At 45.3% G+C, this 22,336-nt stretch overlaps 1 protein-coding gene across 4 annotated transcripts in view; it reads left to right on the plus strand.

The window, feature by feature from the left end:
• The first annotated feature begins 494 nt into the window (after nucleotides 1-494).
• Nucleotides 495-22,336, plus strand: part of ETV6 (ETS variant transcription factor 6) — a 142,059-nt gene continuing 120,217 nt past the window's right edge. For 3 of the 4 annotated variants that reach the window (XM_052788934.1, XM_052788935.1, XM_052788937.1), the window contains exon 1: nucleotides 495-689. In XM_052788934.1, the coding sequence (XP_052644894.1) occupies nucleotides 657-689 (33 nt within the window). In that variant the 5' untranslated portion in view covers nucleotides 495-656. Of the gene's footprint in view, nucleotides 690-14,512; nucleotides 14,532-22,336 lie in introns of those variants that run through there. The other variant, XM_052788936.1, reaches the window with a different exon arrangement.

The raw sequence follows: 22,336 nt of genomic DNA on the forward strand, positions 1-22,336 counted from the left end.
TGCCGGTCTGCGGCCCCTTTAAGGGGCGGTGCGGGGTGCCGGGAACCCACGTCAGTTTCGGCCCCGAAACTCCGGATCAATGAGCGGCGGCGGGGCGGGGCGCAGTGCCCGGCCAGGCCCGGCCCGGCTCCCGCCGCCTTTCGGTTTCTCTCTTCCAGGAAGGAAAAACACCGGCGGGGAACGGGGCCGCGCCGGCAGCCCCCGCCCCCCACCCCACCCCCCCCCGCCGTTTCCCCGTGCAGCGCGCGCGCGCGCGCGCACCGACTCGCACCCGGGCAGAGAGCGCGCAGCGCAGTCACACGCGCACCCAGGCGCGCGCGCGCGCGCGCGCGGGTGACGGGGTTGGCGGGCGGGTGGGGGGGGGGGGGGGGAGAGAAGAGCGGGAGCGATCGCGCGCCCTCAGAGGAGCGGCGGCGGCGGCAGCGCTGAGGAGAGGACTCCGGCGGCGGGGTGTCCGTCCGTCCGTCCGTCCGTCCCCCCCTCAACCGCCCCGCGCAGGGCCCGCCGCCGGGCGATGGTGGCGGCGGTGGCGGTAACTTCCCCTTGAGGAGACGGGCCGGGTCCGGGAGAAGAGCGGAAAGTGGGGAAAGCCCGAGAACTTCCCGTCCGCCCGCGCCCGCCCGCCCCGCCGGGCTTCGCCGTTTCCCTCCTGAGAGATGTCTGAGGCTCCTGCTCAGTGTTGCATCAAGGTAAAGCCCCGTCCCTCTTGTCTGTCCGGACCCTGTCAGCGCGGGACCCGGCGCCCTCACGGCGGTGGGCGCTGTGTTTTGCCCGGGGTGAAAATAACTGTTTCTTCCTATTCTTCCCCCCCCCCCCCCCCCCCCGCGTGAAGGGCGGTCGCGGGGGGTCGGGGGGTCGGGGTCCCCCCACGTTTAGCGGGGAGCGCAGCCCCCAGCCGTGGCAGCCAGCCGGGAGCGCGGAGCTGCCCGGCGGCGGGCGGGGGGGGGGTGGACACGGTGGGGGGGGGACGCGGCTCCCGTGGGTTGTCAGCGCCGTGAGCCTGCCCCGGGGGGGGCGGGGGGGGGTCACACACACAGACGCACAGCAAAGCTGCCGCGGTCGGGATTTCGCGGCGTGGCTCTTCACGGCGGCAGCCGGCGGCTCGCTGGACGTTTGAAACCGAGACCCGGAGCCCGGCCCGGCCCGGTCTCCCGCGGGGCTGGCTGCCCGCCGTCCCCCGCCGGCAACTTTTCGCAGAAAAAGTTTCCTGCTGTCGGGGAGATGCAGCCGCTGCTGCTCCCACCAACAGTGGGTTGTGGGGCTTGCTTTTTCTTATTTGGTTTTTAAATTTTTTTTTTTTTTTGGTTAATGTCCGTATTATTTATTTTTACTCGCTGCATTTCCTGGCGTCGCTTGCCCGTCAGCAGGTAGGGGAGTCAGGGCTGCGCAGCCCAGCCCCACTCTGCCAGGGCCCTGGGGATATTTCTCCGTAGCTCGGCCTGTTGAAGAAGGGGTTGCCCCGCGAAGTTTCTCGTTTTAAGTGGAGGCGGTATGAAGCTGAGACAATGGAAACAAAACTGAGTTTCCTTTTTTGTCCAGACCCTTCCTATCTAGCCGCCCGCTAGAAATAGTGCTTTCCTCTCTCTCCTTCCCTCACCCCTCAGTTTTGTTTCAATCATGCATTTTCTTCAGGAGTCGCCTTTGCCTTGTTGCCAGCCAGGAATCTCCCTTCTGCTCGCAACTAACTCTGCCCGAGTAAGAGTGCTTTAGCGGTTGTCTCTCTCTGCCTCGAAGGAAAAGGTGACTTCCAGACTCTCTCTAAGGGGAAGAGCCTGGAATAAACGCTTATTTATTCAGCTTAAAAGCATGACACTTTTGCTTGTCCCGCGTGCGTGTGTGTGTACATTTACGGTGGGAGTCTTGCGTTCTATATGGTGTGACCACAATTTGAAAACTTCTGGGTGCATTTTCTCTTGCTGAGTTAAATGTGATCAGGCCTGTGTCCCGTGAAGTCTCGTGGCTTAGAGAGTCTAGTTTGACTTTTCATAACACAGACGGACAAATTGGATAATGGGGTATTGTATGCGCGTTACAGTATGGCAAATGCTAATGCAGGCAAAATGTGTACAATTAACTAAGCAGATCCCTATATATGTAAAATGAAATATAACTACTCTTTTTTCTAGGAAACCCTGTGGAAAGGTAGAATGTGTTCTCTGGACAGAAGAACACGAATGTCACGAAAAAGTAGTGTTGTATGAGTTGTGTTTCCTTGTTTTTGGCATGTGTCGTTTTGAAAATATGAGGCTGACTCCTGCTCTTACTGAAGTCAGCAACAACACTGCTGTTGATTTCAGGAACAGTAAAACTGGTCCTTCCCTAACCTCGCTAAGGTACATTATAGAATCATACTGTAAAGGATCAGCTATGTAGCAGGAGAGATAGAAGCAAACTTCTGTTTGAGTCTTGAAATGATTAAATGCCAAATTTTCATTACATTTAGACATATACTGGGAAACTTTTTTTTTTTTTTAAGTGACTAATTCTAAACATTGTGGTCTGAACTTATTTTTATTTTTTTAATGTGTAGTTTGTTTGCATGCTGACCCTTGCAGTTATCTTTGTCGGAGGACAGAAACTCCTGTTACTGGCTTCTCTGTTGGTGATTATTTTAATAGTTTCGAATATAGAAAGCACATATTTTCCGACAGAAATGTAAATTTCAAGTGATAGCCAGTCAAACCATTCTGGGTAACTTTCTCTTCAGTTTTTCTAACTACCATTGTTTTTTGGATGCTTGTTTCAACCAGGCAGAGTTAAAGGTGGCTGTGATCAGCAGCGGGATTTAAGAGATGTTTAAATGGTAGTGTGATTGTACAAGTATGATTGATTATTTCTTCAGTGTGCCAGTCTGGCTCGCGGCGCGGAGCGTAAGGTCGAGGCAGAGGAGCAAGCTCCGCACCATACTCCAACTTCGCTGTTAAGCTGCTGTGTTGTTCTGAAAAGTAGCCAAGTATTGTGCTGCGAGGGTGTTGCAGAGTTTCATTAGGAGCCTGTGAACTGGAAGTGGTGGTGCTGGTGGATGTTTTTTGTATTTTTTTTTTTTTCTCCCTTCCTCCTCCAATACGGGGCAAGGGTACGTGCAGTAAATGCCACAGCAACTGGGGTGGGCAACCATGGAAAGCTTCAGCGGAGGGAGTGAAGGCTAGTGCTTTGTTTATGCCCGAGCTGCTCAGTGCACGATCTCCCTATCTCACCTTATTAGAGAAGCGCTCTAATAAGATTTAGGGAAACTTTGAGGAGGTGAAGTTATGGTTCATATTTAACTACTGGTAATCAATATAAACTTGCAGCAATATCTCGGTTCATGTCAAGTACTTATCAGTATGTATGTGCGATTGTATATTGATATGTGTTTGCTTTGCAGCAAGTATGTGTGCTTACATACATTAACCCTTTCTCCGAGAGAGGAGAAATGTAATGCTAATAACCTGATCTTGCCAGCACTTGGTCGTGTGCTTGCCTGGCTGATGGCAAGCAGACCCGGTAACTCTAACTCTGCTGTTGTGGCAAGGAAGTTAGTGTGTACGTAAGAGTCTAAAGCTGCAGAGGGATGTCATCGCTGGGGTTTAGAAAATAAGATGAGCGAGGGTCAGAGATGAGCGTGAAGATTGGACCCTCAGTGTCTGCTACAACTTAGGGCACCAGCATACTCTCTGCATGAACCGATAGGCTTCGGGCTTGTGGCAGATTCCAGCTTGAGAGGGCCTGAGGGCTTTGACTCCGAGGTGGGTTGGGAAGGGATGTCTGGTGTGGTAGTTGTGTTGGGACACTTTTTTTCATCCCAGCTGTTGGGATGTCTACGTTGGTAGTAAACCTGTTCCTCTGATCCTGAGCCGTAGTAGTTAGCTGATTATATTATTGTAAATACTACCATGACGTTGGCACTTGTTGCAGTATTGGCAAGTGATCCTTACAGCCTCACCTCTCCTCCCCCAGACGGGAGAACTGAGGCACAGGGAGAGTGTAAACATCTTGGCAAAGGCTTACAGGAGAGCAAAAGCTCAAAGGGAGACAGGACTAGAAGTTTAGACATAGGTGATGATTTTTGTGATTAATTAAGGTCCATGTGGTGATGAGTTCTGTTTAAAACCTCACCTGGAGCTTTCTGATTGTGAGGTTCTCCTTATTTTTTTCCTGAAATTATAATACCTTGGGAGTATCACTGTGGTGTCATATGGAGGCTCAAAATTCAGCAGGCAAATAGAAGGGTCCCAAAGGGTGCAGTTTACTGTGTTTATTTTCCTTTTTATAAATCTGGCACTTTCAGTTGCTTAGTCTGATTTACCATGCAACCATACAAACAATTGTGCTGGCACAAGTGGGGAGTTGCAGGGAAACTAGAACTGGGAATATGGAGGTGGGCATCAGCTGCTTCAGCTCTCCCAGACCAGGGCTTCCCCGAGCCCAGGCTCCCTTGCCTGCGCCTGGCTGATGCTTGAGCCGAGAGTGCTTTCTGTGGGCAGCACTGAAGGCACAGCGCCTTCCTGTTAGCCGGGTTTCACAACTGACTCCAGTGGAGATTTTATGCAACTGTATGCTGGTGGATGTGAGCGCTTTCTCTTGCAGTGAGCTGTATGTGGTGGCCCTTGTGATTGCATGGGCACCGCAGGAGTCGGCATGGAACCCTGTAGCTTGAGGACTTGTCTCACTGGTGCTCATTCTGGATTCGAGAATGTACTTTGTAATCATTTAAAAAAAGGAAGAGTCAAAAAAGACTGATCATGTAAGCCGAAGGGCAGAGAATCAGAATAGTGTTTGAGCTTTCAATCTTGACTGTCTTTCCCAGACTTACTTAAAAATTAAGTAGTGCTTTATGTCTCCTAATACTTCATTGATGTTGTTTTTGCAAAGAGCTCTCTCCCACTGAAGGCTTCCCATGCTGAGGGACTGTTCAGCACCACGCAGACAGAATCCTGTTACCCTTAACCAAGGCTGAGTATCTGTTAGTGCAGAGTATGTTCCTTAATGTTTATTAGCAAACTTGTGTACTAGGAGGAGGATCCTTCTTCTGTTAGTGTCAATGACAAAACTCTCATTAAGTTCAGTGGGTGTAGGATTGAATGGGAGAAGACCAGTGTTTAGAAGTACGTACTATTTAACACCTGATTAATCGCTTAACTCCTTGGCACCAGCTAAATTTAATCCCTCTGAAGCAAAATTTTACTAACACTGCCCCAATTAAATACTGGTCATTACTATTCACTGTGTCATTACAAGTTAAGTCAGTTTCCTGGGAGGCAACCCATTAAAACAGCAGCCCCAATCTGAAATGCCCCAATTAAACAGAGGATACTTTAATGATAATTTACATGCACATTGCACCTTGCATCTCAAAGTGCCTTTTGGAGGGAGGTGGCTAAGCAGCGCTCTGCTGATAGAAATGATGATAAGCAGGAGATGAAGTCTTGTACAGTTACACAGAAGTGACGTTTCTGCCTTTTAAAAAAGTTATATGAGTCCTTGAATGCTTGCCTTATGAAGGCTTCTGACAAAAGCTTTTCTAATAACCTGCTTACTGAGAGAAAAGAGAGCTAAGGCAACCTGTGTTTTTGGCTAGTAGTGTGGTTCTGACCTACAATCCAAAAATTGGCTATTTTTTTTTTTTTCTTTGCATGTGTTTCTTTTGGAGTACTTGTGGTTCAGTGCCTTCAGGTGGGCATCCCCAGAGCAACAGGAATTCAAAAGCACGTGCTTCTGAAAATGTTATCTTTGGCCTCTGCTTTCCCTATCTGTGAAACAGGCATAAAATAATAATGAACTTACCTCTGCAGGGCAGTAGCAAGGCTTAGTATTTGTAATGCAGCATGGAAACAAGTTGTGTTTATTGCAGAAATCGGTGACAGAGTGATCTGATTTGTTCCTGGCTTTTTAGTTCACATAGTGTTTGGGGGGTGGCAGTGGTGGTTGTTTGGCTGTTGGCTTTTTTGGTAGGGGCCACCTACCTCTCATGAGCAGTTAGAGTGTGCAAGATATTTCGGCTTCACTGTGTCCCAATGGCTGGATCAGCCATGCGTGGGCAGGGTAGTGTTTCTGTGCCTACGGCCTGCATTGAGCTTGGCTTTGGGAGGGCTGGGCGCACGGTGCAGACATAGCTGTTCTGCCACAATCCTGCTCCTCCTGGCCCAGGGCAGGAGTGCCTGGGAGGGATGGCAGCCAGAGGTGGCTGCCGGAGCAATCCCTGCCACCTTCCCTTGACCACTGTCCTTCCCAGGGCTCCCTGAAGCCAAATGCAGAGCAGGCTGCATACTCGGTTGTCCCAGGTGTTACTTTTTCCTGAGGGTAGGAAGGCGTCCCTCTCTGTTAGATCAGATACACCTTCGTCATCTACCAAGGGAGGTCCCACTAGCAAAGGCAGTGGCCGGTGGTCAGCAGCTAGCATTGTCACAGCAACTAATTTTTTGGGCTGATGTGTCTCTGTGCTTCCTGAGGCAAAGAGGCCACCCAGAACAGCCCATGGGTGGGATGTTCTGCTAGGCGGTTGTGAAGAAGCCAAGCCAACCCCAGGTATGTGCTCAGGTCCAGCCTGAGCAAGGAGACCAGAAAGGCCGCCAAAACTCCTGTGCCTTTAACAGCAGAGTTGTGGCAATTGATTCCTGTAATTGTGGGTTATTTTTCTAGGTCTACAACCCAAGCCAAATTTAGACCCTATTGGTTCTGGTGTTGCTGAGTTGTCTTTAGGCAGTATTTTGTTGGAGCACAGAGGACAGCTATTCTCTTTATCTGCTTCTTTAGTAACATATGGAACTCAAGGCTAGATTATACTGATTTTTTTTTTTTCTTTCTTTTTTCAAAAATGCCACTGCTGGCAGGAAAATAAATGCAGAAAACTCTAGCTGAAGTTGAACTTGTTTACGGAATGTTTGGAGCAGCGCTAAATACAGGATTTTGAAAAGAGTTAAGCTTTTCACTGATAGATGGTATTGCTTCTCTTCTGTAATGCTCCTGAGCTCCAAAGTGAACTGGGTATAGCAATTAAGGAAAGCTACAAATGATTCTTCTTCTAAATTACTTTCTAAAGGTTATTCCTTGTTAAGCCACATGCAGTTTCTTTGCTTCAGTGTTGTTCTCATACAGTTTGCAAACACTGTCATGGTTAAGACAGTCTGGAGAGAAAATGGGTATGAAAGAGAGAGAGATTCTCACTGCGGTATTTATGTTGATGTTCTATGGAATGTTTGCACACGGAAATAAATAGCATTGTAAATTACTTTGAAGATGTGTATAATGCCAAGAGTAGTATTGGGTGTGACTGCAAGAGTTAGGTGTTAGTACAACTCCACAAAAATACTTTGAATGTGACAGCCGGGCTTTACATGTTAAACTATTAACAGCTGGCTAATATTAAATCCAGAGTTTGGATTTTTAATTTTAAAATAAAATTAAATATTGTTATAAATAGGAACTATGAGTGATTTCTTGGTAGTGGGGTTTTTTTGTTGTTTGTTTGCTTGGGGTTTCTTGTTTGGGGTTGTTTTTTTTGTTTTGTTTTGTTTGTCTGCTTTGGTTGTATGGTTGGTGTTTGGTTGGTTGTTTTTTTTTTCTTTTTTTTTCTAGCTAGCTCAGGTGATCAAGCTTGGAAATAACTTATTTTGAAGAGTCTTTAGAGTTTAATCTGGAGGAAAACAACTGGCTTCCAGTAAGGAGTATCCTTAAAACTGATGGAGTACAGCAGAGAGTGAGGTTCTGTATATAGTTTGTGTTCCAACAGAGTATGGCTGAAGTGATTTTTCCATTATGTCTTCAGTGGGATCCTCCAAAACATCTATTAACAGAAACCAGGAATGTTTTCTAAATGGTATGGGATTCTGTGGAAATCTAGGAGCTTGGAGTTCTACCAGATAAATGAAATGTTTAAAAAAAGTGCCAGAGATAGTAGTACTAGAATTCAGAAACAAATTTATCCAGTCAGTAGGGCCACAGCAAGGCATTTGATATCTGCAAACTGCATTTTCCTTTTCCCTTTCTCCTTTTTTTTCCCTAAAAAAGGACTTCACATAAAAGAGGTTTCCATCATTGATGGAGCACTGTGAACCTCTGCTGATGTGCTTGGAGGTCAAATGGAGCAAACCCAGCATTACAGCAATATTGGGGAGCTCCTTCCCAATTTCTAGGAACTCATATGAGGTCTGTGTTGGGATTCCCCCCCATGACAGAAGTAATCCTTTTTTCTTCTGGTGGATTATGACTGGAACGGTGAGTTCTCATCTTCCTACCTGCCCTGTGCTTTAAAACACGGGCAAAGCCAAGCCTTCTCAGACCTGCCTGGGAGTTACGGTTAGAGGTGGTAGGGTGTGAGGAACCAGAGGCTCTGGGGTGAGGGTGTTGGTCCCAGTTATCACTGGAGGCTACCAGAAAAATGTTCCCTGGCAGATGGGTCCTCCCTGTCACATCCACAAGAAGCTGCTTGGATATTTCCAATGGGCACCACTGTGTGAGACCAGCTGCAACTTGAAGCCTGCAGAGCAATGGGGGTAGCACTGATGGGCCGTTGTCAGCTGTGCCACTGCCTTTCTACCATGGCAGCTCTGGTCCCAGCAGCCTCACCTCAGCTCCAGAAGACCAGCTCCCTCCAGTTCAGAGCACCACTGTGCTCGGTTAGGCAGCCTGATGTAGGCACATGTAGGTGCCAGCTACCTGATTGGGGCTGTGCTGTGGCTGTGGAGTGACGGACCTGCCATCTCCCTGGAGGTGAGGAAATGAAGGGCTGAACTGTTTTCACAGAGGGATGAGGATGCACTCGTTCCTGCGAAGTCCCAGGGTGCCAGGAAGGGCACCACGTTGCAGGAACAGGAGTGCTGATGGGTGTAAAAAGATACTTCTCGGTTGGCAGTCTTGAGTGGTTGTGTCACTCTCAAATGGCTTGAGCAAATGGATCCTCTGGAAGAGGACTCAGGGAAGACTGTGGGAGCGGCTTTCAGGGGAAGAAGGTTATGGGCTGTAAAATATTTCATGGCATGTGGCCTGAGATGTGTATCGCACGTTGCACGGTAAATACTGGGCTCAGACACACTGGAGATAGTGTCTTAGCAAGCTACCTCACACTAGCTGAGTCATCAGAGCCATCCATGACTGACCGTGTGCTGGCTTTTATTACCTCCCAACTGGGACAAATTACAACTTCTTTTAAACCTCAAAGTAAGAAGAGAGCGAATTAATAGCGTATGTGCAGCCAATTAGCACAGCCAACTGAACCATGTTGATGGGCAGTGCCTGAGTTTTGCAGGCTTGGTGAAGTGGGCAGAAAGTACGGTATTTTTCTTCCTCTTCGTAGTTTTGAATAAGGCTCTCTCATGGCTCTTCTGCTTAACAGAAACAGTGAGGTCTCTTTGAGCTGTTCAGTACTGTTTGCTGATAGACCTCCCAGAATTGGTCTGACAGCTGGGATCGTATTTTAGGAAATGATTTGATTGTTGAATAAAAGAGAAAACTGAGGTCAGTTTTTGATTTGGGGTCAAATAGGCAAATAAAACTCTAGTGGGAAAGGAGCAGGGAGTAAAATAGAAATTATCTGTATATTGCAGTTTGAATCCGTGCTGTGTATCAGTTCCGATTACAGCATGTTTTCTTGACTACTAGGAAGGTTTGTAGTGACACCGAAAAAGATACAGAAGTGAGCAGTGAAGTTGCCTGGCGAAACTTCCATAGGAAGAGAAACTACATTGCCTAGGACTCTTCGGCTTGGAAAGGAGACTGCTGAGAGAGGTATAATAGAAATCTATAAAATCACACAGTAGTGTAGGATGGGGAGCAATAATTTTGGATAGTACAAAACTAGAGCAGGCAATGAAATTACCAGCCAGCAGGATTAAAACAAGTACTACTTCTATCTGTGTTAAATTATGGAACTCACTGCTGCAGGATGCTGTGGAGGCTAAAAGTACAAATGGATTTAAAAAAGAGGGTAGAGGAATACAGGGAAGATATTAAGCCTAACAGCCTGTATGGGGGGAAAACAACCCTATAATTACACAGGGGAAAGATTGCTTTTTCTGTCTGTTAAGCCTTTCCTGAAACAGAGACTTCTTGTCTTTTGGGGACAAGATCCCAGTCAAGATAGACTTGCTCTGATGATGTATAGGCATTCAGATGCTTCAGTGTAAAATTTTGCACCCTGGAAGGCTGGTCCTAAGTGCTTATTAGTCTCCTCCAGATTGTTTCCTAAGTCTCAGCCCCAGCAGTCTTGATTTCAAGAACACTAGTTAATTGTAAGAGGGAAGAGAGGTAAGGAAGAATTTGTGTCTGTGACTCAGAGATTTGTGAAGTCTGGATTGCTAGGCCTAGCAAGGGATTGGCTTTGTTGCTTTAATTACCCAGATTCAAGTGAAAGAGGGAAAAACCTTCAGGGAATACATGGAAGAGGAATTACAGATCAGCATTTGAAAAAGGGAAGTTTTCTGGTTATGGGGAAGAGACATTGTTTGCTTCTAGGAGCCAAATGTGGGCTGACCTATGCTTTTCCAAAGGTCTCCCAGTTCCCATTATCACCCACGTGAAATGTGTTCCTGAAGCATTAACTTTTTTTCACATATGTGACAAATGGTGTCCCAACCGGAGCTTGCAGCCATGGGCATAAGAGTTGCTGCTTTCACTGCCTGGCCAAATGTTGCAAATAGTCACTGAACTGTCTAACTGGCTAAGAAATGCTGTCATTTGTACAGACCTTGCATCACACTTTGATTATGACTTTTTTTTTTAAATGGCAAACAGAAGAATGGTTCTACAAAATCAATTCTGGTATTGTTTTGCATGTGTACTTTTTAGTTATTTTTTCCTGAAGAGAGAGTGATTCACAGTGTTGGATAGCCATTAAAAGATACTGATGTGCAGCTAAATATGGCCTTTAACTTAAATTTAGTTCTTCTTTCTGCTAATCTATACAATGTCCACAAGTATCTATTTAAGTAATTGGATAGCCTCTTACAGATTTAGTTAGGTTTTTATTTTGGAAAATAACAAATTACTTTATTTGGTGGATGATTGATTTTTTTTTTTTTTTAAATTTTATATACTGTTTATGATTAGCTGCACTTGACTTTGCAGTGAAAGGTAATTACAAGTGCAGTGTCCCCCATCAAAACCCAGAGCATTAAAAGCAGTTTAAAAAAAAAAAAAAAAAGTTTTGATAATTGTACATGAAAAGGAAGTATCTGGTATGTTTTGAGGTAATATTATGTAATAAATTACAAGCTATTTTATTAAGCTAATGAAATATTATCTTTTTTTTTAATTGTGCTAATTGTTTCTTGTCATGCTGATCTAGTATTAGTAGATTTTGCTCCCTCACCCCTCATTTTTATTTGTTGACTGGAGGAAGAAAACAAGCTTCCGGTTTCTGCAACTCCAAAGCATTTTCCAACTTTGGGTAACTAGTCATTGTAATGAACTAATTGACTAAACTGAAAGAAGAAAATATTCTCTCTGTATCTGTTGCCAAAAGCTGGCTTGGCTCTTTGTCAGGCTCGGGCTCTAGGTGTATGATAGTGGGTCCCACTCGTTCGAATGGTAGGACTTTCTTTTACGCTTTGGCACAAAGTTTTGTAGGTCAAGATTTGGCTTTGCAAACGAGGGAAGCCATCACACATGTAGAACAAGCCTCCTGGTTCCTTACAGTATTAGTGCTCCTGGAAAGAAAAGACTCTGAAGAAACAGGTTTTAACTTGCATCCTGTAGTAGAGGTGTCCGTATATTTTCTAAGATACTCAAAAGTCTCCATTAGCTCGATGTTTTAATATGTTTGTTGTCACAGCCAGTTCCCTGTGAGGTAGGGAACTGGGATTGCCCCGCTTCACAGATGGGGAGGAGAGGGGCTTCATGTAGTCTCTTGGTACCTGTAGCTGCAGCAAAATAATGCTGTGCTCTCTCAATGCCATCTTTTTGGGCCCTTTGCCTGCTGCCTGTGTGGGACTCCCCCTCACTATTTGCTTGGCAGATGATACTGCACTTAGGCTGGCCTGTCCCAACACTCATGCTTGCCCTTCTTGCTTGCCCTTCCTGCTTGCTGTGGTGAGAACTTCACGGTCCTACTGCACGTCCCTAGGAGGTGAAGAGTTATGTCACCATCAGTTCAGCCAGTCCAATTATAAGGTGAACTTAAATACTGATGAACGAGAGGGCTAGTTTCCTTCAGTCTAGCCTGAGTTTCCTAATTCCCTGTCCATTTTCCATCAGTGGTCCAAGAGCACTCTGTCATATGTAAAATATTAATTCAGCTGTATGGGCCTTGGCCTACTTCTTGTTGAAAAAGAGGAAAAAAACCTCCCCCAAACAACAACTGAAGTTCCGTCACTTTCTTAACCTCAATTAAAAAATAAATGTAGGTAGACCCAGGTTGTCAGCAGGTGGTTGGCACAGCAGTGAAGAAAGTGTGAATTGAAGACATGGAGATAGCTCCTTCAATGATTTGCATACAAAGGACACTGAGCAGCTGGTCTGGAGTAGAGCTTAGTTTTAGAGCATGTTTAAATTTAAGCAATATAGAGAGGAAATGCATATTTAAATTTTCATCTTCTAAAGAGAAGAAAAACCCAAACCCAACAAAACCCAAAATGAATTAAGGAAATTAATTAGAAGACGTGGTTAGAATGATAACTTTGGGGGATGGAAGAAGTTCCATTTTTGCGTTGCTTTCTGTGTAACACCTGAGATACAGAGCCAGCCTGAACAGTTTTGACTGGTCAGCAAAATTTTTTCTTGCCCACTGTTCAAATTACTTGCTCACAAAAATGAATGGATTGGTTGGTATCTATGCTTCTGCAAATAAAATAATTACATATACTTGAAAAATAGACATTTTTTGTTCAGAATTTGTCCCTGTGGGTTTTCTGAGAAAACTTCTTATCATAGCCTTGAAAGCTCCAACAAACTGGTCACCTGCAGGTTTTTCTAGACACATGCTGGTGGTGATAAGAGTCCAGGTGAGCAGTCCTGCACTTCAGGCTTGGAGCTTCTGTCTTGATTTCTACCAGAGCTCCCAGAGTATGGGGCTCTCAGCCCACCCACCTTCACAGCCAGACACACAGAAATGTAAAGATACTCGGCCCTGCTGCAAGATGTGAGCTTTGACATGGGGTGGCTCTCTATGCCCGTGTAGATAGGGAGCTGTTTGAACCAGAGATCTGGTATCTATATTTCTATACTCCTACTCTAAGCTATGGGACTGGAGGTTAGTGGAGGAAGGAAAGCAGGAGCCAGAGAAATCGTATGGGATTGAGAGTGAAGGAATTAAGAAGTGAGGGGGAGGAGTCTGCTGTGGCAGCAACTGCAAGCAGCCGGGCCCATTGCAGACTCCTGTGGAAATCATAAAAAATTGCTTTAGCGGGTCATGAGAGGCAGACACAGGGAGAAGCTGAATTGGGAAGGGTTATTTCTCATTGTATGGGAACAGGGAGGATCAGATGGAAGCATCCGGCATTTTTAAAGAGGGGGAAGTATGTTTTCACACAACATACAGTGAGGTTACCGAACTTGCTGCCAGGAGTTGTAATGTAGGGCCAACAGGCAGTTGGTTTCAAAAGACAGTTCATACTGGATGGATCTGTTTGGGACCATTAATTGCAAAGATACAGCTGCAGTACTTGGCCCAGAAATCCCCTAACCTGTGGGCTGCTGGGGGAGTGTGCAAGGGAGAGTTTATTCCTTGTGCTGTTACCCTGAGCATTTCCTGATTGGTGTTGCTGGAGAATGTGGTACTAGCTTAGACAGACCTTTGGGCTGACCAGATGTACTGTGTTTTTCCATTTTCATTTAAGGGTTTCATACCTTGGTGCTGGACTCTCTACAAATGCCTCTGACAAGTGGAAAAATAACAGTTGAGAAAACCTCTCATGTGAATCAGACCTTCTGCTCTGTTTCTTGATCTTGTTGTGATGTTTCCTTAGCAGAGGTAACCTGACCATCTGAAATTCATGAGACGAATGTTCTTCAGGTTATGAAGGACTTCTTAGTGAATTTTCTTCGGGAAAATTCTTGGGGATTTTCCTGTCCTTGACTCTCCTCTTGGGCTGTGACGCCATTTATTGGCATAAAGTGCCCTGACCTATTTTATTTCTCTAGGTTTTTCCCAAGATTTGGCTGACAGAGGGTGGAAAAAATAATTAGATTCTTAGATAATACAAATGCTACGTGCTGTGTCAGCCACACCTCTTGATGGCTGATAAGAGATAAGTGAACACAATTCCTTGCAAGATGAGGATGCGTTTATTTGGATGGCACAAACACGTAACTGCATGACTGTGTGGCTGATGAACAGGTGTTATACAATACAGGGACAATTCCAGCACTTCCATTAATTTATTCCATCAGCATGCCTGAAACCTGCTTTGGAGTGACTATCTTGATTTGGTAGTTCAATCTCTTTGCCTTTCAATCCCTGACTCTTCTTTTCAAGTTCCTAATAGCTGAGAAAATTGAGGAGGAAGTGTTGTTTACTGAGTGCCTGGACTTCATTTTTCTACACATAACGATTAAGCCAGCAGACAGGACCTTCTCGTGGGACCCTGTGTACACCAGATGTTTTTCTTCAGTGCAAGGTGAGCTGTTTCTCAAACTATGCTTGTCCTGTGCTAATGCAGTTAGTGGACAATTAGAACTAGAAACTGGCTATTAGACAATTAGAACTAGCTGACTAAAAGGAAAAAAAACCCACCTGCAAATGCTTGTGTGTCCTTTACCAAGCCCCACATCTAGAATGGTGTCCTACAGCAGACAGATACCATAGCAACTTGCTCTCATGTGGTACATACTTCCTTGTCTTTAGGCTGAACTTAGTTGTGATGTCTCTGCTGTATAGCCTGCTCACCTTTAACTGTCTCCTGAGGTCCTGTGCCACCGCACCAGCTTGAATGGTCCCTCTGGGGACAGGCTCTTCCTTCGCGGTTCCCAAGTGCTGACTATAGAGCCTGAATGTCTGTAGATGTTATACCCACTACCAACACAGTAAAAGAGAAGCAGAATTTCCCCAAAGATGCTGATAGCTGAAGGAATTCTGTTTTCCCAGTGTTAAATACAAGGAAGTTAGTTCTATCATTCCATACAAAAGTGAATTAAAGTATGTCTGTGTACCACACGCAGAGTCTGGACATGCACTTTCCTAACCCAGTGTGCAAGCACAGCAGTAACATGATCCTGTGACCACTGACTGTATTATTTGCCCAGGTTTTGTAGATCATCTTTAATTTCTTACTTACTGATATCCTAGCTATTTGCACTCAACTACTTAACTCCTGAATTTCCGACTCAGGCTTTGGGTATCGGTATGGTTCATGGTGCTGCAGGAATGGGTGGTGGAATGCCATCTGTGGACAGATGAACAGTTAACAATGCACTCTTGAATGCAGCCTCGTTTTAGGCTGGTGAAGCAGGGCTAAATTTTCTCATGCCTGCCTTTTCCAGTGCTCATCCTGCCCCTTTCTCACATTTCCAAACAGATAGCCTATTCGTTCATGCACAGTCACCACGCTGGGTTTTCCTTCAGGTTTGTACCTCAAGTTTTACCTCGCCTTTGACATGTTTGAAGCCACAGTCCTTAAAAGTGGTGGTGACAAGGCTACTGGGAAAACACAGCCCTTGGAGATTGCAGAGTCCTTTTGTTCTTCAAGTCACTTGAAACGGGAGCTAAATGATATGTCTGGTTTTAGAAAGCAGCAGTATTCTATCTGATCTTGTCCTTCCAGTGGAAAAAAAGGCGAGGGTTTGATAATCTATATGGCAGTACAGTGCTAAACTTGGAGTGATTTAGACCGTTAATGGAAAGTACTTTAACTTTGATTTCTTAACAGTGTGTCAGATGAAAGGATAATCTTAGCCTGTGTGATTTCCCATTGCTGCTGGCTTGCATAGCATCTGCCTAAAATGAAAAGGCAGCACACAAATCCCAGTGTGCAAAAGTAGCAGGCTGCTCGCGTGGCCACGTCGTTAACTTCCTTCCCTCCATTTCTCGATCTCAGGTCTCACTGCTGTCCATTGTTAATTATTCTGGCTGTGGGCTAGTTAAGAAGCCCTGAAAGCCAAACATTTTTCCAGGCACAAGTCATTTGTGCCAAGATGTTTGTTTTTCTCGTGGCTAACTAGTGTCTAGCCTCCTCCTGTTTTGCCTCGTGTATGCTCTGTCATTTCCATTTTCACAGGTTAAGCGTATTGTCCCTAAACTCTGCCCTATCTGTTGCTGTAAAGTGCACGCAGGAGGTCGTGGACTATATTGCCAGGCTATGCTATAACCTGTTTTCTTTTGAAGTACAGTGGGATTTGGCATCATAAGAGGTGAGGCTCTTTAAGCATGATATGAAGAAGAGTCCTGCTCAAGATACGGTGAGGCAAGTGAAAATTGTGACTTGAGCAGGGGTCCTGGGTCTTCATCCTAGGTTGAGCCTGCTAGTTCCTGAATTCTTCTGTAGTGTGGCTGTACAATACTGTCATACCATCCTTCCCTGCCTCCGGCAGTGTCTCTGTGAAGGAGTATTTGCCCATATCCAACTTTGGGCTGATGTGAAACTGGTTACTTCTCTGCAGGTTTTTAACCATTCTTTAAAGGCACTGCAAAAGTGCATGATTGTTATTTTGCTGAAGAAGTAGTCTGATGAGACTCTTAATTCAAGATAAGGTGGTAGTACGCTGAAAAAATCTTGTCCCACCCTTCCCCTTCCTCCTCCCATGGGCTGGCACAAATGTTTGGGCAGACGTACGCTTGGTAGGGCAGCAGATCTGGATTAAAATGAACAGCTTGTGCTAGCGCAAGGCAGAGCATGGTGTGGAGGTGGGAAGAAGCAGCTGGGAACATGAGGAGGGCAGGACACGTTTTTTCAGTGGCGGTGCCAGTTGATCTGGGATTAAAGTGTTGATGAAACTCAGAATAAAGCTTTGGCCAGATCTGTGTTACCTGACATCAGAACCAAAGCTTTTAAAGATTCACACCTACTTTCTTTACAAGAACTGTTCCTTTAGGCTAGATAGAGTAGCTACAGGAAAAGTGGTCACTGATTCAGGAAAACATGGTGGTTCTTGTGCCGAGAACCCATCTCTCCTTTTCTTATTCCAGCAGACACCAAGGATCTGAAGCAGCGTGGTTTGTTCTTCTAGTGTGAAGGGTAGAGCTATTGCCTGGATGAATGAGCCTTCTGGTATCAGTGTGAGGCCCCACTGCTGTCATCTGTGGACTTCCAACTGTGCTATGGCTTGCTTTGCATTTCTGAACACACCTTGGCTGTGCCGTTTAGGTTTAATTGTAGGAGAATGCTGCTTTAATAAAAGGAGGCACTTGCATGTATTGAGTCTTTGAGATAGACTGAGAACACTGAACGCCAAACCCCCCACTTTTATTGCAAATTTATGCTGTTCTGTATCGCTGATGCTGACAGACAGTCTGGACCTGTTTAACCATGCAGCGAAGTGTGAAACCTCTCTGGGTCAGGGGAGGAAGTTTGTCCCACATGCCTAATCTAGAGGTCATTTCAGAGTTTCAATTATCTATCAAAATTGTGTCCTCAAAACATGCAAACACGGAAATGATATGTTCAGTCCATAAATGCTAGCTCTTTATGAGCCATGCTCACCGCAGCTTTCCTGGGAACTTGGTATATATGCCTTGTATTGGATTTGGCATGAAAGGTATTTGTGGCATCCTTTCTATAGAAAACTAGGCCAGCTCATAGATCTTGTTTTATTTTTCTTGTATTTTCTATGCTGGCCTTGTAACATGGTTATAAAAATATGCCAGCCTGGCACATATACTCATTATCCTGGACAGGGAGGATAGTCTTGGGTTAAAGGTACTGTAAAGAGATACAGGAGGTTTTATAGTTCAGTCCTTGTTCTGCCACTGCGTCCTCTGTGACCTTGAAGTCATTTAATGTGATTGCCCCTCCATAAAGTGTTAATGCCTAGCAAAATGGAGTCGGATCACTGGTGGAAACTGCTTGTGCCTCTGTAATACAAATAAGTAATAATGATCTTGCCCTAACCCCTTGCTGGGATGATTAATAATTGCAGAATTATTGGCAGTAGGACCCAGGGTTTAACCGGGTTTGATTTTGGATAGTTTGCCTTTTTTTTGTTGTGTTTTTTTTTTTTTTTTAAACTTATGCTTTGAACTCTATCTGAAGAACTCCTAAAGATACCACTGTGTTGGTTGATGCATAAAAGGAGGCCTGAACCATGGCTAGGATAATGAACTCAAAATTTAACAAAAATTAACAAAATTAACAAAAATCTGCACAGTGTAGAACTGCTGAGCTATCAGTTTGGTATTACCCGAGCACTGGCGATTTGGGTAGATTTTAGTGAAATGGTTCCTTCTGGCTGATAGCAGCTTAGATGATTGTTGTGGTGAAGACTTGAGAAATTCTCCTCCCTCTTCCAAAGTTACTTGAAAAACTAAAGAAACTTCTGCAGTTAAAGAAGGAAAAAAGTTACTCTTCAAGACTCAAGTATTTACCAGAGGTTATAAGACAATCGTGTTTTGTTGGACCTGATCTCTGTGCTCCACTCAGTTCAAGAGGATTTGGCTGAAGCCCACAGTGATAACTGAGCAAGAGGTAGAACTGATGAAGGAAAACTCATTATTAGTCAGTGGCACTGACCATAATGAAAGCTGATCAAGACACAGATTTTGTCACACAGGTAACATCACTACTTTTAATTCATTTTCTGAAAGTTCGAACGGAAGGGAAAAAGAATGTCTGGTTTAAAAAAAAAAACCCAAAACAACAAACCCTTAGAAGTGTGGTCAGATTCCTAGGGATTTGTTAACTGCAAGGTCAGTTTGTCTTTTTTTTAATTACTATTGTTTTTTATTTTGAGGTATTCTCATACAAAGCAAAATGACTCAGCATTTCAGAACTCCATTCAACAGCACCAACAGCACCAAAAATAGGAAATAATGGTACAGAGTAGCACTTCCCCCCCCCCCCCCCCCCGAGAGGCTGCTAAGAAGCCATGAGCAAAGTCCATTGCATCTCTTTAACCAGTGTTTTACATCTTACCTGTGACACCTGCATGGCAGGCAGAGGACAAACCCTCCAGATCTTTTTGTTCTTGACCTACCCACCCAGCTACCTGTCCGTATCCCATGTCCAGTCTCAGGTAACACTGATGACCACCTGAAACTGTGCAGATGCTGTATCTCTTGAGCCTGCGTGATGTCTCTGTCTGACAGGCAGCCTGGTTGGGGAGGGAGGTGACTCGCTGACATTTCTTGCTCCCAAACAGTGGGTAGCACTGATGCTGTGGCTTCTCTGCAGCTGCAAGAGGTGACTTGCTGTCTGATTACCTGTCTCCTGCCCTGCACCAGCTCAAGACTTTGCAACTTGAGGCTCAACAGATTTTAAGGCTGACCTTGCCCGGCGGATGAGTCATCTGTGTTTGATGTGTGTGCAGTGTTGATGGGAGAGAAAGGAGGCAGGGATACTTGCTGGCTGTGATACAAGACTGCTTTCCACTGCCCTGCCTCAGTGCATCAGATGGAGGCATCTTTTCCTCCCAAGCCTCTGCATTGCCTGCAAGTTGGAAAACTCACTGGGCTCACAAACTGAGGAAGGATCTATATTCCCCCCACCCCTGCAAAATGTAAAACATTCAGAACGTCTCGGACAAGTATGAAATGGGTGCAGGAGCTACTTCATTAGTTTGGTTGACGGCTATTCACCTGTCTTCCATTCATCTGGCTATTCTTTTATTACCAGTTCCTTGTGTGTACTGTGATTGGAAAAAAAATCTCCATTTGTTGTTAAATCCCTTTCAGGTTTATTTAAAGTGCTTGTCTGTCGTGGTTTTGTCTCTTGTCCCATCTCAGAGATGTGATTTCCTCTTGCTTCTACCACCCCTTGCCGAACACCTTGCACCATACAAAGGTACCTAGGTGCCAAGGTAGACTAATAGTACTGTAGACCTGTTCAGCATGGACTGAATGGATAACAGACAGTGAAGAGGTCCAATGCTGAATGTTTTTCGTTTGCTTAATTTAAAAAAGGAAAGAAGCCTTAGCTAGAACACTTCCCCTATGAATAGATAGCTATTAGCTCTTGGAACATTGTAATTGCCAGAGAGAACTCCTAAATATCTGAGAGCGAGATTTTTATTTTTTGGGGGTGGAAACAAATTACACAAGAATGGAAATCCTTGATGTAGAAATGTAGCTTCCACACTAGTCCTGCTGAATGGCTGTGCATTGCCTTCCCTGCTTCTCTGAACCAAGTCCTGCCAGTGCTGCTGCATCACTGATAGTGTGGACTCTCAGCTCTGTTAAGGGACAGCAGCTCTGACTTGACAGTCAGCTCCCAGGGATTACTCCCTTCTTTTTCTAGGCTGAAATGGTCAATGTTTGTCACCTTGTTTGAGAACAGGCACTTCCCAAGCTGTAGCAGCTGTTTGTACAGAATCTACATCCCTCTTAGGTTATTTGAGCAGCTGGACAGAGGATTTTGGAGCTGCCCCTGCTGGGCTTACTTAAGTTTTAGAGAGTCATTTTTGTTGGATCCATCCTTGAATTAGATCAGCTCAAGCAATGTTATTGTGCAATTTTTACTTGGGACCAGTACAGCAGACAAGGAAAGGTGTGTGTATGTGTGTGGGAGGATGTTTTCAGCCCTGTAAATAATAATCTCCAACTCTTCACAGGTCACTTCTTTCCTTCCTCTCCCATTACTCCCAAGGATTATTACTGCATGTTTTACTGGTGAGATGAGGTTTCCTTCGGAAATTAGGTGCCAATCTGAGCTTCACCCAGAAGCTTTATGAAAAGGTGGTTGAAGTGCTGGGGGAGGGAGCTCCCTTTGAGCATCTTCCCTTGCCTGTAGGGTATCCCTGTGAAGAACTGTAGGTTCTTAAATGCCTTGAGAAAGGGCAGGGGGATAGGTTCCTGAAAGAGTTTTCTTTCCCTGGGGGACCCCTGAGGAATTTTGCTTGCACTTCTAGCCACTTTGCGGTGAGTACAAATGCACCTCGCTCTGCACTTCTTGGAACTGGGGCTCACTCACCACTTACATCTCAAGTAGTGGTGCTGTGTGTTTTTGTGTACCCCTCCTGAATCCCACGGACCTGTGGTTGTGGTGGATTTTTGGCCACCTGTGGTTTGAAGCAGGGTTCCTGAGGACTCTGTGTGTGTGTGTGTATAGGAATAGCAGATTAGAAAATGAGAGGTTGAGAGGCTCAAAAAGCTTCCTGAAAGTGTGGGAGTACAGCCCAGAGAAAGGAAGAGAAATCTTTTTGAAGCCGTATCAGTGCTTTACACGGACAAGAATAGCAGACAGAGCGTATTGACAGAGCGGTCTGAGGATAAATGTGGTCATGTAGCAAAGTGTTAGTGCCGTAAAAATCACCACTGTCCACTAGTGAAACAAATTCTTCCAGCGTTAAGTGCAGTTCTACTGGTATGGTTAGGTCCACAGTATGCACTTCTGCTGGCATAGCTACGTTAGTCAGACCTGATGGACATTGGTAGGTCTGCACGTCTGTAGTGTACGTGCAGCCCTTCTAAAAATTGTGGAGGAGGTGTGAGGAACAACTGAGATCACGTCTTGTGACATGCACTGCCCCTGGGAGGAGAGAAGAGATAGCTGCGTATTCTCCTATAGCAGATATGTAAAGTGTATGGTTCATGCTAGGTACTGGTCCATTGGTGCTTGGATCCTTCCTCCAGCTCGTATAAGGTCCTTCCTGAGAAGGATTAAACCCCTTGCCTTAAAGCCTGTAGTGGGTGGTAACCAGGCCTTGTGTCCTTGGTAGAGCAAGGCCCAGCTTTTGTTTCATGTTTCAGCCACTGTTTCCAAAGGCTTTACAAAGCAAATCAGTGTAATTTCCTCTGTTTTTCTAATGGGGAAGCTGAGGCAGAGGGGAGCAGTGGTGAAAAGGGAACAGTTTATTTAGCATCTGCCATCCTAAGGTAGGAATAGCAATCTGTTTTGTTCTCGCCTGGTGCTTTGGGCACTTGTTCAATGACACATTCAAGCACATGCTTAATGATAAGCATGGCAATAGCTCCCTTACCATTCCCTCTTTTCAGAGCATCATGAGCAGTACTGCTCACTGAACCCAAACTGCAGGGCCGTTCCCACTTATGCCAACCCATTAGCATCACCTAAGCTGTCAGCCAGGAGAAGGTTGTATTTGCTGGTGTAAAGGATGTCAACATCTGGCCTGTAGAACCTGCCTTATCATTAAGGATGCAGGAGATGGAGCAAAGAGTCATCTTTACAGTGAGGAAGCGTTACCAGTTGGGTTGTAGGAGATGGAGACAAACAAACTTGTCCTGACAGTTGGCTCTTGGATTGAGTTGACTTGGAAAGAAACTCTTGAACCTCCAGGTGGGCTCAGAACAGTCACACAGAGGCAGCACAGGGTCATC

Source organism: Harpia harpyja, chromosome 6 (genome assembly GCF_026419915.1).
Source record: "Harpia harpyja isolate bHarHar1 chromosome 6, bHarHar1 primary haplotype, whole genome shotgun sequence".
Lineage (NCBI taxonomy): Eukaryota > Metazoa > Chordata > Aves > Accipitriformes > Accipitridae > Harpia > Harpia harpyja.